The sequence below is a fragment of the Cotesia glomerata genome, linkage group LG4 (assembly GCF_020080835.1).
Source record: "Cotesia glomerata isolate CgM1 linkage group LG4, MPM_Cglom_v2.3, whole genome shotgun sequence".
In the NCBI taxonomy this organism is placed as follows: Eukaryota; Metazoa; Arthropoda; class Insecta; order Hymenoptera; family Braconidae; genus Cotesia; species Cotesia glomerata.
The window spans coordinates 2,122,129-2,141,756 of record NC_058161.1 but is presented as its reverse complement, the minus strand read 5'-3'; the positions used below and the strand labels follow the sequence as shown (position 1 = coordinate 2,141,756).

Here is a 19,628-nt window from a genome sequence, read left to right as displayed (position 1 = left end):
TAAATTTTTTGGATTTTTTTTATCAATATTTCTTCACTGATTTTTATTTGATCTGTAAGTAATCAAAAGGATTATAATTACTTAGTTTGTTTGGGAAGAAATTTATTTGCACGAGCAAAAGCATTCACAAGCTTAATAAATTGCTAAAGAAAAAGAAGAAATGATTAAGCATGATTTTAATTATGTTTTTAATTATTTAGAGGTATTTCTTCTTTCGGTTCCTGGAACTCCGACGTAATTCTTTGTATTTTTCGTATTTCTTCTTGCAGAACTGACGAGTGAATTTTTTTTTCCTTCTAATTTATCTTCTAAATTTTTTTTTAGTCAATATTTCTTCACTGATTTTTTATTTGATCTGTAAGTAATCAAAAGAATTATAATTACTCAATTTCTTTAGTGAAGAAATTTATTTTGCACGAGTAAAAGCATTCACAAGCTCAATAAATTGCTAAAGAAAAAGAAAAAATGAGTATGAGTGTTTCTAATTATGTTTTTAATTTTTTGGAGGTATTTCTTCCTTCGGTTCCTGGAACTGCAATGTAGTTCTTTGTATTTTTCGTATTTCTTCTCGCAGAACTGACAAGTAAATTTTTCTTAAATTTTATTTTAAAAAAAGAATTTGTAATTTATACTTACTATAAAAAATTAATTCTATCTTATAATTTACAATAAGAAGAAATTTAGAAGGAAGAAAAGGTGAATTTTTTTAAAAGTTTATTCATTAAAAAGTACAACTCAATTATATTTATTTTCAAACTCAGTGAAAAAGTATTTGTTACATATTATTTTTTTTTAATAAGGAAGAACATATTGTAATTGTTACATAAGTTTATAAATGTATGATAAAATTTAAATAATAAAATAAAAATAACAATTTGTATATATTTTTTTTTAGAATATTAGCACTTACATCTAATTGCGTTAGATAAAAAAATTTATAACAAAAATAAAAAATTGTTTTGATAGTTTCATTAAAAGCTAAGTCGAAGAAATAAAAACACTATATGATTAATATGATTAATTTAATGACTGAAAGGTTAGAAATCAACCACCAGAGACTCATAAATATTAATAATAAATATTTCTTATCATAAAAATATTTTTTTATCGTAAGGCAGTGTAAAAAAAGCCCCAAGTCTGAGTCTCGAGTGATTTCTTCTGACCTAAATTAAAAAAAAAACGACTCTTATGTTGGTCGCAAACGCTAATAGCCAACCCGGGTGCTTGAATTGCTTTGAAGAAAAAAGTACGAGCATTTTAATTGATTCGCGGGCTTCCCGCGAATCTTAAGGTGCGCTGTCAGGTTGGTCTTGCTTCTTCATCTTCACCTGCTTTGTTTCCTTGTTCTCGATTCAAGGACTTTGCACTCGTTTGATTGGCTAGTGATAAGTTTTTTAGGTCACTCCGGGTTGGCTCCGGGAAGTTTCTACTTTAACAACTGGAAAAAAAATAAATTGTTATTTTTGTGATTTATTTCTTCCCAAAAATGAAAGAAAAAAAAATTCATTTATACTTTGAATCAAATTTTGAATTTTAGATCAAAATTAAACAATTTTTTTGATAATTTAGTTATCAATGATAATAATAATAATAATAATAATAATAATAATAATAATAATAATAATAATAATAGTAATAATAACTAGCAACCTAGCAGTCACTACTTGACTGCCGTGACTTGTGAACCATAAAAAATTAAAATTTTGCTTCATTAAATAATGACTTTGATTCAATTGCACTGTACTTTCTTAACTAATGACGTTTTTGAAGATATAAGCTCATCCCGATGTTACACTCATCAAGAGCTTCCATTTGAGTACCCACATCAATTTTTCATATATTTCATATATACTATATGTATATATATATATTAGGGTGTGCCATATCAAAGCAAATTTTTTTTAAGGGAGTTGGGAAAGAACGGATAGAGGAAAGGGGGGACCTACTCAGTGGGAATTTTTTTTTTTTTTTTCCGTAATTGAAAAAATAATCAGACAGCCCAGACTGGGAATCGAACCCAGATCTCTCGGTTACGCGCCAAGGGCTCTACCAGTTAAGCTATCCGTGGAGAACCTTTTAAAATTGGAATTTTGAGTTCCGCTTTTAACAGGGGCTGCGTTTGGGCATTTCCTGAGATATTTTGGTGTGAGATGATGAATTTGATTTTCATAGAATTTTTAACAGAAGCTTAGTTTGGGCACTTCCGGCCAAATTTTGAATTTTCACCGGAAATGGCCAAACTAAGCTTCTGTTAAAAATTCTATGAAAATCAAATTCATCATCTCACACCAAAATATCTCAGGAAATGCCCAAACGCAGCCCCTGTTAAAAGCGGAACTCAAAATTCCAATTTTAAAAGGTTCTCCACGGGAGTTACATGTTGGCACACCCTAATATATATATATTTTAAAGATATAAGCTCATCCTGATATTACACTTAACAAGAACTTTCATTTAAGTACCCACATGCATTTTTATATATTTTTTATATATACATATATATAATATATATAAATATATGAAAAATTGATGTGGGTACTCAAATAAAAGGTCTCGATGAGTGTAACATCAAAATGAGCTTATATCTTTAAAAATATCATTAGTTGACAAGATACAATGTCATTTCTAGATTATTGACATTTTTTAAGATATAAACTCATTTTAATGTTACACTTATAGAGACCTTTCATTTGAGTACCCACATCAATTTTTCATATATTCATACATATAATATATATAAGTATACAAAATATATGAAAAATTGATGTGGGTACTCAAATGAAAGGTCTCGATGAGTATAACATCAAAATGAGCTTATACCTTTAAAAATGTCAATAGTTCACAAGATTCAAGGTAATTTCTTAATTATGTATCTATAGATCATTTTCGAATGCAGCCTAAATACTTATCATAATAAATTGCGGTGAGATTGATATGAAACTTAAAAAGGCACAAATTCCAAGACCTTTGCAATGACACTAAATTTCCCTAAAAAAACCGATTTTATCTAACTATCCTGAAGACAAAATTTTTCTTAATCTCCTAGTAATATCCACAGCTGAAAATTTATTATTATTACTATTATTATTATTATAATAAAATTTATAAAAAAAAAATATTAATAATGAGTAAGTACATGAAGGTTCTGCTGAGGATGAAAACTACGAATATGTTTTTTGATTCCACCACTCCAATTGGACTCCTTGGGGCAGTACGGGCACTTGTACCTCGGCGGTTTTTGGCACTGATAATTGATGTGCCGAGTGAGGTCCGCCTTGTACTTGTAGACTCTGGTGCAATGGGGATTAGGACAGACAAAGTTCCCGGTTTGCTTCTTGGTGGTGATGCTCAGCTCGATGACGTTTATTTGATCGGTGGGATGCCGGCTAGCGGCGTGATTCAACACGTAGCTCTTCCAGGGCGACTGATAATTGCAATGGGAGCACATGTACCGCGGAGGCTTTCCACACTCGTAATTCATGTGCTTGGTTAAGTTATTCTTCCACTTATAGACGCTATTGCAGTTCGGGTTGGGACACCGGTACTCCACGGGCTTGACCGTTACGCCGGAAGAGGAGGCCAGCGGGTCCTGCTTTATTTGCTTAGGTTTCATCTTCAAGCTAGTCTGTATCTGAGATAGTCTGTATACTGAAACCAGCAAACAAGGCAATTCTTTCGTTATATTGGGCTTTGGAACGGGCAAGTTCTAAGGGATTAAGGCTAGCTTTATGCACAAGCGGTAAGTCATGCTTCATTTCACTACTGATCTAATAAAAAAAAATTGTGTTGATTTTTTTTTTTTTAATTACAGGCCCATTTTTTCTTGCGAAATTTTGGAGAGTTGTATTTTACCGCTTTCATATTTTTTTAGTGTAATTTTTTTGTGAGTGGTAAAATGCATATCTTCAGTGTTGATATCTGGAAGAAATTTTTTAGATTAGAAAAGAAGAATATAGTTTTTGTTAGACGTTCAAAAATTTCGAAATTTTAATAAAAAATTGATTTTATTTATTAAAAAAAATTTTTTCCATCAATTTATTTTAAAAATACATTTAATTCAATTAAAAAAATTTATTAAATTAATAAAAGAAATTTATTTAATTAAAGAACAAATAAAAATTGATTTTATTATTAAAAAAATTTTTTTTCATTAATTTTGAAAATATATTTAATTTAATTAAAAAAATTTATTAAATTAATAAAAGAAATTTATTTATAAAAAAATTTAGTCAATTTAAAAAAAAAAAAAATTTATTTATTTCAAAAAATATATTTAATTAGTTAAAAATAAATTAATATAAAATTTATTTGATTAAAGAAGAAATAAAAATTTATTTTATTGATTAAAAAATTTTCTTTTCATTGATATTGAAAATACATTAAATTCAATTTAAAAAATTTATGAAATTTATAAAAGAAATTTATTTATTAAAAAAATTTAGTTAACTTTAAATAAAAAAAAAATTTAATATATTTAAAAAAATATATTTAATTAAAGAAGAAATAAAAATTGATTTTATTTAGTATAAAAATTTTTTTGACATTAATTTTGAAAATACATTTAATTTAATTTAAAAAAATTTATTAAATTAATAGAAGAAATTTATTTATTAAAAAAATTTAGTTAACTTTAAATAAAAAAAATATTTAATTAATAAAAAATAAATGTCAAATTTATTTAATTAAAGAGGAAATAAAAATTTTGTTTAATTAAAGAAGAAATAAAATTTCTATGAAAAAATTTATCAACTTGTAAAAGCGACAAAATGGCGAATGTAAATAAAAATGGCCGCTCAGCAAATTAAAAAAAAAAAATACGTCTAACAATTCCTAAAATTCTTCATATATAAAATTGTAATTAAGGATTTAAAATTAAATTTATTCAATACAAATAATTAAATTAACAACAGATAAATCGAGGTTATGAAATTGTTAAATTTCTTAAATTGAGGTTATGAATTTCATCGAGCAAGCGAAGAAGTCTCTGGAACAGCGACAGACTCTCGGAAGATATCAGACATATTTGCTACCAAATCTTGGATTCATGGAAGTGTCTTATATTACGATAACAATCGTCATCGTTCTCGCCTGCAAGCATATTAATAGTAATTATTATCTGTTCTTAATTTTCAGAAATTTCTTCAGTACTTAGAAGATTACTTTTTACCGTGGAACTAACTGTTTTTATTACATTTCTTTAGAAGAAATTTTATCATCAATTTGTTGATGTTAATAGCGATAATTTATTTTTATAATAATTTATGTCAACAGATTATTATTATTATCTTAGATTTCATCTTTAATAACTTGTAAGAAGATTATTAAATTTTTATCTTTTATTTTTAGATTTTAATTATTTAACAATTTAATAAATAAAAAATTTTTAAATTAAAAATTTGTCAATTAATTTTAAAAAAATGAATTTAATTGTTAAAAAAAAAAAAATTAATTTACTTGCTTTAAAAAAATTACTTTATATACTTAAAAAAATTTACTTGTTAAAAAAAAAAAAAAAAAAAAAAAATTTTAAGTGAAACGCTGAAGCTTAAATTAAAAAAAAAAATTTTGACCGCAAATATAATCTGAATTTTGTAGCTCTTGTTGACAATCGCTCCTAATTTTCTCCAGCTGCTCTGTAACCAGACAAGGTTCCAATAAAACGCCTCCAGCTTCTTCAAAATTTATTTATTCAATAAAATTAAACTTACAGGGGATAAATAACCATATTTTATTTTTTATATATATTTTTCACAATAAAATAAACTTTATAAATATATATATCATATCTCAACAGTCTAATAGTGCTATCAGTGCTTACAATAATAAAAATAATAATTCATATAAAACTTTTTAAATAAAATAACTCCAGTTAGTAAAATTTCAAAAATTTAATTAATACTTGATTTGTTTTAGATTTAATTTGTAACAGCCTGATTTTTACTTGTAAAAATATATTATCTATCTCTAGTTAAATATAGAATTTTTCTATGTATTTGTATATATTTATGTATATAAATTTTTTTTTCTATAAATAAGAGTCATATATTTGGCATTTATTTTTGGCAGTTTTGTGATCCCTTCACAATTCCACGGACTCTTTTGAACAATGCCCTCTGTTACTTTTAATTAATAAATTAAAAAAAAATCCCAACTGTTAATAAATATTGTGAAGTTTGAATTTTGGTAATATTTCTTCAGAAGGCATTTTTTAGGAGTAATTTTTGGTAAGAAAATTTAGTTTTGTTTGTAATTTGATCTTTGGATCAATATTCTTCTCAAGAATTATTTAAAATTGTTTTTTTTGGATTTTAATTTTTATAAAAAATTTATTTAATTACTTATAAGAGATTTAAAATCTTTTTATCATGCCCAGCATGATTTTTGTCTAAAATACTAAAATTAAGAAATGTCTGATATTGTTTTAATTAAAAAAAATAAATTTTAATGAAAAAAAAATTTTTTCAGTCAAAAATTAAAAAAAAATAATTTATAATTTTTCTTCCTTAATATTTTATAAAAAAAAATTTTTTCATGATAAAATAACAAATTTTTTAAACAAAAAAAATCTAATATTTCTTCTTTAAATAAAAATTAATTTTTTCAATAATCTTAAGAAAAATTCTTCAAAATTTAATTTTAAAATAAAATATCTTCTTTAAATATAAATAAATTTCTTCAATAATAATAGAATAAATTCTTAAAAATTTTATGTTAAATAAAATTGAATATTTCTTCTTTAAATAAAAATTAAACTCACCAATAATATCAAATAAAATTCTTTAAAATTTAATTTAAAAAGAAAATTAATTATCTTGTTTAAATAAAGTTGATTTCTTCAATATTAATAAAATAAATTCTTAAAAATTTTATGCAAAACAAAATTGAATATTTCTTCTTTGAAAAAAAATTAATTTTTTCAATATTAACACCAAAAATTCTTTAAAATATTAGAAAGAAAATTAAATATTCTTTTTTTAAATAAAAAGTAATTTCTTCAATGATTTAAAAAAATTTTAACATTTCTTCTTTAAATAAAAATTAAATTCAATATTATTGAAAGAAAATTTCTTCAAATTTTTTTACAAAAAAATATCTGAATTATTTTAATAAAAATTAACAATTTAAAATATTTAAAAAAAATGACTAAAATTTTTTATCAAAAAAAGAAGAAAACTCAAAATTGAATAAATAAAAAATATCACATTTCTATTAAAAAAAAAAATGAAAAATTCAAACTTTTTTACAAAAAAAAAAAATATGAATAAAGAAGAAATAAATAAAAATTGTTTGAATTATTTTAATAAAAAAAAAAAAAACAATTTAAAATTTTGATAAAAAAAAATTACTAGAAATTTCTAGTAAAAAAGAAAACTCAAAATTGAATAAATAAAAAATATCAGACAATTCCTATTTCTTATTAAAAAAAAGAAGAAAACTCGAAATTGAGTAGATAAAAAATAGACAATTCCTATGAAAAAAAAAAAAAAATAAATGAAAAATTCAAACTTCTCAACAATAAAAAAATTTCTTATTAAAAAAAGAAGAAAACTCGAAATTGAATAAATAAAAAATATCAGACAATTCCTATTTCTTATTAAAAAAAGAAGAAAACTCGAAATTGAATAGATAAAAAATAGACAATTCCTATTAAAAAAAAAAATAAATAAAAAATTCAAACTTCTCAAGAATAAAAAAAAGATAAATAAATAAAGAAGAAATAAGAGGGTTATTTGGTGAAAGCAGTGCCGCCGTGAATGTTGAGAATGTGCTGCTTGAGATGATCCGGCCTGCAGAAGTATTTCCCGCAGAGCGTACAGGTGAAGGTGTACCTGGATCCGAGTCCCCCGCACTCGTACCTCGAGTGTCTGGTGAGGGAGGACCGCGAGCGGTACCCGCGGCCGCACATCACGCACCGAAAGCGCAGTTCCCCTGGGGAGCCGGCCTCCGTAGTCCCGGGACTCGCTGTAAGCACACACAGGGAGGAAATCCTCTGTTTATATATCAAGTACCTCAGTACAGCAATAAGGGGATGATCATACATTGAATCCTTGTTACGTGATTTAATTACCACCCCAGATTTTTCTCATAAATTTAATCTTGGATTTATCGTCTGTGATTATAAGCTCGGCCAAGCGCCAGTTTGTTTTGACTTTGCAAAAATTAAATAAAATAAAATTTAATTTCCAAAAAAATAAATTCTAAAATTCTCAAAAAATTTTTAATTAAAAATCTAATTTTTTAAAAAATTATTTTAATGCAAAGTCTCACAATTATTTCAGGCTGTTATTTACATGCTGCCCCATAAAAAAAAAATATATTTATATATTAGTTAATTTTTACACCGTGGAACAACCCAACGTATTAATTTCAATTAAAATTTAATTCCAATTTAATTAAAAAGTTTAATCTATTTCTTCTTTTAAATTTAATTACATTTATCCTTACATCCCTTACATTAATATTTTACACCCTCATTATTTTAATTTAATAAAATGTTCATTATTGATAATTTTATTTGGGGAATTTGTACATCTTCTCCTTGAAGTGATCAACGCTGGTGAGGTCCAGCGAGCCGTCGGAAGCCTGCTCAGGAAAACACTCGGCTATGTGTCTCATTAACCCGCCTCTATACTTGTAACTTTTGCCACAGCTAGGACAAGCGAGTCTGCGATAATCTGTCATTGAGTGAAGCTGACCCGCCGAGGAAGCTGCTCCTGATATTCGGTGTATAACTGCAAGCATCCAGATGAGAGCTTTGTCATCTCTGCCCAATTAATCACCGACAATTTGCCGTCTCTTTTTTTTTTCTTAGTGTTAGTAAGTTTTAAAAAAATCGATTTTAATTAATTTAAAAATTTTAAATTATTTTTTTAGTAAAAAAAAATGTAAAAATTTTTCAATGTCAAAAAAATTTTTAAGTTAAAAAAAAATTGAATTAAAAATTTTGAAAAAATTTTTCAGTCACAAAAAATTGAATTAAAAATTTTGAAAAAATTTTTTAGACAAAAAAAAATTGAAAAAATTGAATTAAAAATTTTGAAAAAATTTTTTAGACAAAAAAAAATTGAATTAAAAATTTTGAAAAAATTTCTTAGACAAAAAAAAATTCAATTAAAAATTTTGAAAAAATTTTCTAGTCAAAAAAAATTTTTATTAACTTGAAAAAAATTTTTCTAAGTTGAAAAAAATTATTTAAATTGAAGAAATTATTTTAAAATTGACAAAATAATTTTTAAATTAAATTTAAATCGATTTTTTTCCCAAAATTAAAAGCTAATGATCCTGAAAGCGGATTAAGGATAATAAATAAAAAGATTTAAAAATTCATTTTTTTTTTTTTTTTGTAAATTTATTAAAATGTTGTTGATCTAGTTGATGATGATCCACAGTTGGTACAGTTGATACAATTGAAGAAATATTTCAAATTTAATTTCAATTTAAAAAAAAAAAAAAAAAAATCTAATAATGAAATTTAATTAAAACAAATTGAAAAGTATGAAATTATTTGCTGACTCCATGAAGATGACGGTGAAGAAATATGGAACGTTCTTGAAGACTGGACAGCGAATCTTCTTGATGAATTTTTGTATGATTCTTATTAATATTTTAACATTTTTTTTTGACTAATGAATAGTGTGAAAAATTAATTTGATTCTAAACGCGGGGCGAAGAAAATAAAACAATTTTTTATAGACAATTTTGTTTGGTTTATTTCGGCGAGGGCCTGACAATTTTGATGTACAATTATAAAAACGCGTACAATAATCAATCGAGTGACTCTAATATTCTTTTTTTAAATAAAATAACAATTGATAAAAGAATTAAAAATTAATAACAAAAATTTTTGGTGACTCGAAACAATTTTTAAAATAAATTTTTTGGAACTTTGCGTCACAATTTTTAATTTAAAATTGAAAAAATAAAAATGTCATTTAAAAATATAATTTGCATACTTGTGACGTAAAGTTCTAGGAAAGAGCGACTCCTTTGGATGTGGGTGCTGTTGGACGGATCCGCGACCTGTGGACCGCAAAAGATTTACACAACTTACAGTCACACTACGAAGGAAGAAATCTAGTAAATAAATAATTAAATTAACCAGACAATCAACAATTAATTGCATGAAAAATTCCCAGGCGCCTTGAGATTTATTCACAGGAATTAATTATTGATTGGTTAATCAATTATTTAACTAACGATGGAATTTTAGCAGCTCATTCAAGCAAATTATTCATATTGAGGCAAGCTGTAAGGTAACTTATTAAGACAATTTTATAAAATAGATAAAAATATACAATTTAGCAATTTATAGTCATTCATGACAGATTTGGGAAGGAAGTAAGGGTGAGGAAAGGAAATATTATTGAAAATTACACCGAGAATGATTTTATTTAATTAAAAAAAAAAAAAAAAAAAAAAAAATTGAAATTTGTAAAAAAAAATTTTAACATTCTTGGTGTAATTAATTAAAAAATAATTAAAGGTCACCCTGTACGCCGATACAACGTACAAGATTAAATACTTACGTGAAAAAATATTTTACCTTTTCATTTTTTTTAATAAATTAATTAATTAATTTTAAACAATCAATTAATTTTAAACAATTAATTAATTTTCAACAATCAATTAATTTTAAACAATTAATTAATTTAAAATAATTAATTAATTTTAAACAATTAATTAATTTTAAACAATTAATTTTAAATAATTAATTAATTTTAAATAATTAATTAATCAATTTTAAATAATTAATCAATTTTTTTTGACATCATCTTCTTTTTAAAAATTGACACTGCTGTGTAAAAAATAAAATTAGACATAAATTTGAAGAAAATCTGAAATATATTTAAAAAAAAAAAAAAATGTTGATAACTAAAAAAAAAAAAATTGATAAGATTAAATGTTACAAAGTTCATAAATTCTAGCGAATAAAATTCAAAATATTTTCAACGTTGGAAATTATAAATAATTATATGAAATAAATAATATGTTATAAATAATTTCCTGAAAGAAGAAATATTTAAAAAATTTTTACAAGTTTAAAAATATTGGAGATAAATACAATATAAATAGTCAAGATATGACTGATTACCAATAGACCCAATATAATACATTACCAAGAGGTGAATAAACTTTGTTGACTGTTAAGTGATGCGTGATGGTATCTGAATGTTGGACTAGAAAAAACTCTCTAAAACCGGAGAGTTCTTTTCTTCTTTACAATTACCCGAATAAATACACTTCTTCCATTCCATCGACTTACGCACGTGAAAGTCATTATTTTAAACCGGACTCTAGAATAAATCAAGCGAGCTAGCTCAAGCACTGATTTTAATAATGGAGAACGGGTTTAAGATCCTGGCTTTCAGTTGGCGATACAAAGGAAGGTTTTTTTTTTCGATGATTTCTTCAGCTTCTTTCTTCTGCTGTTGGGAGAAAATTTTTTTTTACAAGGTTTGCTTATTTAAAATTGATGAATAGATTTTACACTTTCGAATTTAACTACAGTGATTAATTTAAGAAGAAAAAGTCTTGCTTTGAATTAATACTGTAGAATAAATTGCGAAATTTTAGGCTGAAAAATTTAAATAATAAATTTATAATTTAAATACAATAAATTGATTTGTTTCAAATTTAACTGAAAAAATTAATTATAAAAAAAAGTTATAATTAATTTTTGCAGAATAAATTTTGAAACTTGGCTGAAAAAATTTAATCAATCAATACAAGACATATTTTTAAAATTTATAAAAATTCGAAGACACTCCATTGAATTGTTTTAAATTTAACTGTAAAAATTAATTCAAGAAAAAAAAGTTCTAAAATTAATTTGAACAGAATAAATTTTAAAACTTAGCTGGAAGAAAAAATTGTATTAAATACAAAATACATTTTTAAAAATTCAAGATTGATTTAAATACACAATACTTGTATTTAATAAGATTAAGTCCATTGAAGTGTTTCAGATTTAACTGTAAAAATTAATTCAAGAAAAATTCTAGAATTAATTTTTACAGAATAAATTTTGAAACTTGACTGGAAAAAAAAATTTAATTAGATACAAAAAAATTTTTAAAGATTAGAATACAGAAAATCTGTATCTAATTGTAAAAATTGTTGAAGATTAGTTGAAGCGTTTCAAATTTAACTGTAAAAATTAATTGAAGGAAAATTCTTTAATTAATTATCACAGAATAAATTGTGAAACTAAGCTGGAAGAAATTCATGTTATTAAATATACGAGACAAAAAATTAGAATACAGAAAGTCAGTATCTAATTTATAAAAATGTTTTTCAAAAAATCCAATTAAAGGTTTCAAATTTAACTGAAAAAATTAATTAAAGATAAAATAATCTAGAATTAATTTTTGCAGAATAAATGATGAAAATTGACTGAAAAAAAAATTACCATCAATACAGTTAAAAATACAAGACAATTTCAAATTTTGCCTAGAGTACAGAAAAAGTCTGAAACTCTTTGCAATAAAAATGTCTTCTTTTCTTCTTTCCTGAAAATGAGAAAAAAAATACCAACAATTTCATTTCAAATTTAACTGTAGTTAATTAAAAATTAATAAATAAATTGAATTTCTAATTAATTTCCAGAATAAATTATGAAAACTTGCAATAAAAATTTTTAAACATACAAAATTGCAATAAAAATTTCGAAACATACAAAAATCGGTCGCGCAAGCGCAACTTCATTTCAATCACTCTCTCATTCAACAAAAAAATCAATTATACAAAATTACAAAATTCAATAAATAAAATTGACAATTTAAATATTAAATAAAAAAAAAAATCTTACCAATACCAATTACCATTTTACCTTATTACCTCTTACCAATTACCTTTTACCAAAAAATTCCAAGCGCAGCAACTTGAACAAAAGGTTCAAGTCGCGCGTAGAAAATCAGCATCAGCCAGTGCGCAAAAGGCGCACTGGCATCTTCACTCTTCTTCTTTCTTCTCTCTTCAAAAAATTGAAAAAAATTGACTAAAGAATGAAAAGGTCAGCTTAACTCAAACAAGAAATGGCTTATTTAAATAAGCGCCCGATTCACTCTTTCTCTTCTTCGCCTTCTTCATCTTCTTCCCTAGACACTTGGATAAAAAACACGAAGCATAAGCAATGAACATGGTCATGAAATACAAGTATGACAGTTCAAAAAAAATAAAAAAAAAATAATAAAAATACAATACCAATTAACAATCGATATAAAAATAGTTTACAATATTTTGTTTAAAATTAATTAATTCTAACAATATTATTATGTACCATAGGGCTAATATGGACATTATAAATGTATGTATGAATTATAGTATCAATATCAATAACAATAATTATAATAAATTCATATATACATGATGAAAAAAATATGCAGTACATTTATATGTAATATGGGTTAATAAACAATTGATGTATATGCGTTACGAACAAATAAGCGAGTTATGTACACGTGGGTTAGTAGAAAATATTAATAAATATTTATAAATATTTTTTTAGAAAAATATTTATAATATCGACTGATATATTTTATATTTTAATAAAAATATGTATGTAGAGGGACGTGTTTACTTGCTACAAAATTAACAAACTCTCAAGGGTCTTACCACCACCACGATAATTTTGTAGACAAATACACACGTTTGTTAAGAGTTATTCTACTGAAGGAAGCGTTGCATGCAAGACGTAAGAAATAAAATGGCACAATATGAAGGATTAATTTTTTTTGCTCACACTTGTGATTAATTATCGTACGAAGGACCTTTTTTTTTTTTAATTAATTAATTAAAAAAAAATTATTTTAATGAAGAAATAAATTTGGGACTAATTCTAGCGTGCAAAGGCCGATCGTACGTAAATTAATTATTTAAATCCAATTGTGAAGAAAGGAAAGAAAAGAATCGAGTAATTGGAAAAAATAATATTAAAAATGAAGTGCAAGCGTGCCATTTGAGTGTGAACACATTTATGTCCCGTATTTAAATTACGATTATCCAAGAGTATCCTCCCTTTTGTTAGACTATTTAATTTTTTTTAATTTAGACATTAATTAATTAATTAATTTTTAATAAATTATTTTGCTACTAAGTGTAACAAAATTTCTACAACACGAACACGACAAAGGGTGGTATCTTGACTCTTGTATGGGGAATTTTTTTAATAGGGAGTTAGCGAACGAACGAGGAAAATTTTTTTTTATTAAAATTAATTATTAAAAAATTTCCTTTTTCGTTGTGGCTTGTTCACAAACATTTATATTATCTCAACTACGCGCTGCAGACAACGTGGTACAACATCGGTACTAAATTACGAACTCTATATAAAAAATAATAAAATAAAAATTCAAAAAAAAAATTAAATTAATTAATTAAAAAAAAAATTAAATTAAAAATTGGACCTTTAAATTGTGGGTAAGATTTTTTAGGCTTAGATTTATTAGCCGCGTCCACGATTCAAGGTAACAAGTCTCTGAATAAAAAACGACCATCGATCAATGCGAGCGAAAATTAGTTTCCGGTAGTAAAATTTTTATTTAAATATTCAATTTTATTACGGACGATTTTAAAAAAACGGACGTAAAAATAGATAATGAAAATTTAGAAGGCATCGACCGCTAGCATTGACAGAGAGGTCGTTCCCTCTCTCTCCGTTTTACCTTGAGCATCCCACGTTGGACCGTCACCGCTCGACGATCTCTATCTAACCTACACCGACTTTATATATCGCCATAAATACCCGAGAAATTTCAAGTTAACTACACGTGGCCTAAATAAGTTAGCCAAGTTAACTTGACCGGTTGCTAAAAAATTTCCGACATCTGCGAAATTATATTGACTCCTTTTGGCTTGCTTTGCCATCTGGCGACAGCTGTACAGGCAGATGTACAGCGAAAAAAAATTCAACAGCTGCGTTTTCATACCCGAAAAAAATATTTTTTTTTTTTAATATTGAAGATTGTGATTTTGCGTTATCTTGATACGTGTCGCGAGAGCATGGAACCCGAGAATGGAATCTAGGTCGTGCTCTCTCTTTCTAGCTTCTCACGAATGTTAAGCGCGTCCGTTCTATTAAAGCAGAGAAGAGTGGATATATATGTGTTGATTCAAGTTGCCGGCCATACGCGGATGAGATCTGCCTTTTGCGAATACAAATACGAGCTAGCAGAATTTTAAATTCCTTGCTGAGTATAATATATAATATAATATTATATTAGGAATTATATTATATTAGGACCCCGGGGGTCTTTCAATACTTGGTTAGTTGCTGCGATAAGTTTCTCTTTTAAGCTCTCAATAGAGACCAAGGCCAACAACTTTACGTGGGAACGTCTCTGCGAATAGTCTCTCCCTTCTCTTTAATTTACTGTTAAAAATTTACCAACTCAACCGCGAATTTTTAATAATTTTTTTTTTATCTCAATCTCGTTTTTAAAAATTAGAAAAAATTTTTTTTATACTAAATCTCGCTCCTAACATATTAGAAAAATTTTTTTTTATTATCGGGAGGGTATTAATTAATTTTTCTTCTTCTGTAGGATTAATACAGTCTCTTCTTTTTTCTTTTAGTTGTTAAAAATTTTTAAAATCGACTGAAAAATTTTTTAATAAATTTTTCAAGACCTAATCTCGTTTCTAAAAATTAGAAAAAAATTTTTTTTGCTTAATCTCGTTTCTAAAAATTTTAATAAATTTTTTTTTTGTATAATTTCGGTTCTAAAAATTAGAAAAAAATTTGTTTTTTAATTGGGGGGGTGTTAATTAATTTTCTTCTTCTGGTGGATTATTTTTTAAGGAGAGAGAGGACGCGACAACACGTTACGAGAATTAAATCTCGCAGCGCGTGGAAGCGGAAGAAATAATAAATAAAATAAAGATCCAAATTGAAAGAAAAAATAAATTGTAATTTTATATATTTTTTGGGAAAAATATATATAGTGCCCTAATTAAAAAAAAAAATAGAGAACTGAGAGTTCTTTCAGAGACCGTGCTACGCTTGAAACAACACCGAATTCTTCGGTTGAACCACATTGTCCGGCAACGAAAATTTAAGCCTCGACTCGCCTGCGCAATGGGCACTTAATTTTTTAATTAAATAAAAAAAAAAACAATAATGGAATTTAATCTGATTTTTAAATGAGTAACTCATTTATCGAAGCGGAAATTATTACGCGATTATGTAATTATTTTTATTGATAAAAAAAAATACGTTGAAAAATTTAGAGATTAAATTGTGCCGATTGTTACGGGAGCCGAAGGCAGGTATAAATTGGCGAGTTGTGCCTACCTTGAGAGTCGCGGTGAGCCTGTGCAGCTTCCTGGGCCTGCATGAAAACTTCATCATTAGAACCAGGTGCTCCAGCAACTACAGATCCGACAACGCCTCCCGCGTTACTTCGGTCGCCAGTTACATGCCACGATCCAAGGCCTGTAATTGGGAGAAAAAAAAAAAAAAAAATAAGTTAAAAATAAAATTTATTGAAAAAATAAAGTCATTAAAAAAATACAAAATTGAATTTGAAGAATAATTTTTTTTATCATATTTTTATGTGCGTTACATTTATTTCTATTTTCGATTACAAGCTAGTAATTATCTACATGTGATACATTTATTTTTTATCAAGTAGTTGGGAATTTTATTTTTCTTTCAATTAAAATTTAATAACAAATACTGTTTGAATCAGTCTAAAGTAATTATCACCAGTGCATTAGAGATAAAGTTATCATCTAGGATAATTATCAATTGGCAATTAAATTCGAATTGGAAAATTTTCACTGTAAAAATTCCTTTTAATAGAATATTACAGTTTATTTATTTTTTGCCGAGACTTGTGAACTATGATAAATTAAAATTTTGCTTTATTAAATAATGAATTTTGTTAAATTGAACTGTACTTTTTTAATATTGACGATTTTAAAAATTTAAGCTCATCTTGATGTTACATTTATCAAGTGCTTTCATTTGAGTACCCACATGCTTTTTTGATATATTTTTCATATATACATATATATATAATATATATTTTAAAAATATAAGCTCATCATGATGTTAGACTCATTGAGAGCTTTCATTTGAGTACCCACATGCATTTTTGATATATTTTTCATATATACATATATATTATATATATAAATATGTAAAATATATGAAAAATTGATGTGGGTACTCAAATGAAAGGTCTCGATGAGTATAACATCAGGACGAGCTTATATTTTTAAAAATGTCAATAGTTTACAAGATATAAGGTCATTTCTTAATTATTGACATTTTTTAAGATATAAACTCATCCCGATGTTACACTTATCAAGAGCTTTCATTGGAGTACCCACATGCATTTTTGATATATTTTTCATATATGTAATATATATAAATATAGAAAATATATGTAAAATTGATGCGGGTACTCAAATGAAAGGTCTCGATGAGTGTAACACCAGGATGAGTTTATACTTTTAAAAATGTCAGTAGTTCACAAAATAAAAGGTCATTTCATAATTATTGATGCTGAATGACTAGAGCAGAGGCGGGTTGTCTCCAACGACGTCTTACGACATTTAATTTTTTCAAATAAAATTGTAGAGTAGATCGATTAATCCCGTACATTTCAGATGCCTGAGTAGTACTGACACCTTGCTGTAATATCGCCTCCAGGGATTTTTTAACGCAGTCTAAACTATATTTTCTACCCTGCTTGCTGGCGAGTGACTTGAGCAACGCGGACACGTCAACATCCGGACGCGATTCTGGTCGCTGATTAATATAGCAATTGCTGACAATCGATACCTTTTTACAATCGAGGAAATGAGATGCCCAGCTGGTGGTGTCCGTCTCACCACCAGCGACCAAATTACCTCTCGTACAAGACCGCGCTCCCCCCCTACCTGCAACGAGGAAACCCAAGCTCTAGATGGAGAATTTTCCTCCCGGTGTAATGTTGGGACAAAATAAACTCAAGATTATTCAATCATTTCTTAGGAAATAATTGAAGAAATTATTACCGCGTTTGAAGATATTTTTTCCGAGACTCTACCTGATTTTTTATCAGCTGATCAACAGTATCTGTTAATTTTTTTTTTTTTTTTTTTTTTTTTTTTTTTTTTTAAATTTTATTCTTCAAATTCAAAATAAAAAATTAAAATTTGGGATAAATTTATTAAGGATTGAATTTTATTTTAGAATACGTACCAGGGTGGGAGGGGTCGTGAGAGGGTCCAGCTCTGTTTCCATCATCCATAGTGTCATCCATTCCTTCGTCATCAAGTGTCAAGTCTTCAACACTGTCCTCAGCTTCATCCAGGTACTCAGACTTTGGCTCAATCAGTGTGTCATTAGGCTCAGGTTTTTCAACAGGCATCTGTAATTAATTATTTTATAATTAATTAATTAGTATTACGATTTTTATTAGTATTTTTAATAATTACGAAAGTAAAAAATTTTCAATAATCATGATAATAATAATAATAATGATACGACTTGAAATTTTGATCAATTTTAATTTTAGTATTTTTTATTAGAGCATTTATTATTATTATTATTATGATTATTATTATTATTAATTACAAAATTTTTTAATAATCGTAATAATAATAATTTGACTTGAAATTTTTATCAGTGTTAAGTTCATTGTTTTTTTATTAAATAGCATTTATTATTATTATTTTTTTATTACAAAATTTTTGATGATAATAATAATAATTTGACTCGAAATTTTGATCGATGTTAATTTTATTATTTTTATTAAATAACATTTATTTATTATTATTATTATTATTGTTGTTATTATTAATATTATTATTGTTGTTACGATTATTATTATTATTATTTATTCATTATTTGTTATTATTTTTTATTATGATTTTTATGATTATTATTACTAATATTGATATCATAATTATTATTTATAAGAATTCATAAAAAGGATAAAAAAAATTATTATAAAAAAAATTTAATAAAGAAAAAAATAAAAAATAATTATTAAGGAAAAAAAATGTCTCATGCTGTTTCCGCACTGAAAAGTGTCATGGTAATAAGACGCGACAGTAGGATAGAGCAAGAATTTAATCTACCAACGAAGCGAAAGAAAATAAGTATCAAACTTAAGTTCCATTAGGCGCTGGCGTAATCAGATACTTTGTATAAATATTTTTTTTCCACGAAAATAAGATAAGAAAATTTCATTACTCGCGATTTTCGAGGAAATAAAAATTCTAAGAATCAAAGTTGAATAAATGAATAATAAAATAATTACCGGTAGCATATCGTCAGCGGGTTTAGTCAGTTGTTGCATAAGTGCGGATCTGCCAAGAGAGTCAGATGGGTCAGACATTGATTTCTCATCGGCTACCGGGGCAACACCAAGAGCAGGCACGTTCATAGTTTGATGAGACATGTCGCTCGAGTTTGAGGTTTCGTGGTTGTCAATTGGGTTGTCATCGTTTAGACTTCTTCGCCTGTATCTTTTACGTTTTCGTCCGTTTGGACTTACTGAGCCTTCCCTGTAAAACAAAAAAAAAAAAAATTTATCAATAAAAAATAACCTAAAAAATTTTTTAATAAAAAATGAAGAAAAAATTTATCAATAAAAATTGAGCAAAAAATTAACTAATAAAAAATGACTAAAATT

At 25.8% G+C, this 19,628-nt stretch overlaps 1 protein-coding gene across 12 annotated transcripts in view; it reads right to left on the bottom strand.

Moving 5' to 3' along the window:
• LOC123264132 (longitudinals lacking protein) overlaps positions 1-19,628 on the bottom strand; it is a 200,768-nt gene that overhangs the window by 177,009 nt on the left and 4,131 nt on the right. For all 12 annotated transcript variants that reach the window (XM_044727281.1, XM_044727273.1, XM_044727272.1 and 9 more), the window contains exons 4-6: positions 19,254-19,500; positions 18,191-18,359; positions 16,292-16,432 (exon numbers count right to left, since the gene is read on the bottom strand). In XM_044727281.1, the coding sequence (XP_044583216.1) occupies positions 16,292-16,432; positions 18,191-18,359; positions 19,254-19,500 (557 nt within the window). The remainder of the gene's footprint in view (positions 1-16,291; positions 16,433-18,190; positions 18,360-19,253; positions 19,501-19,628) is intronic.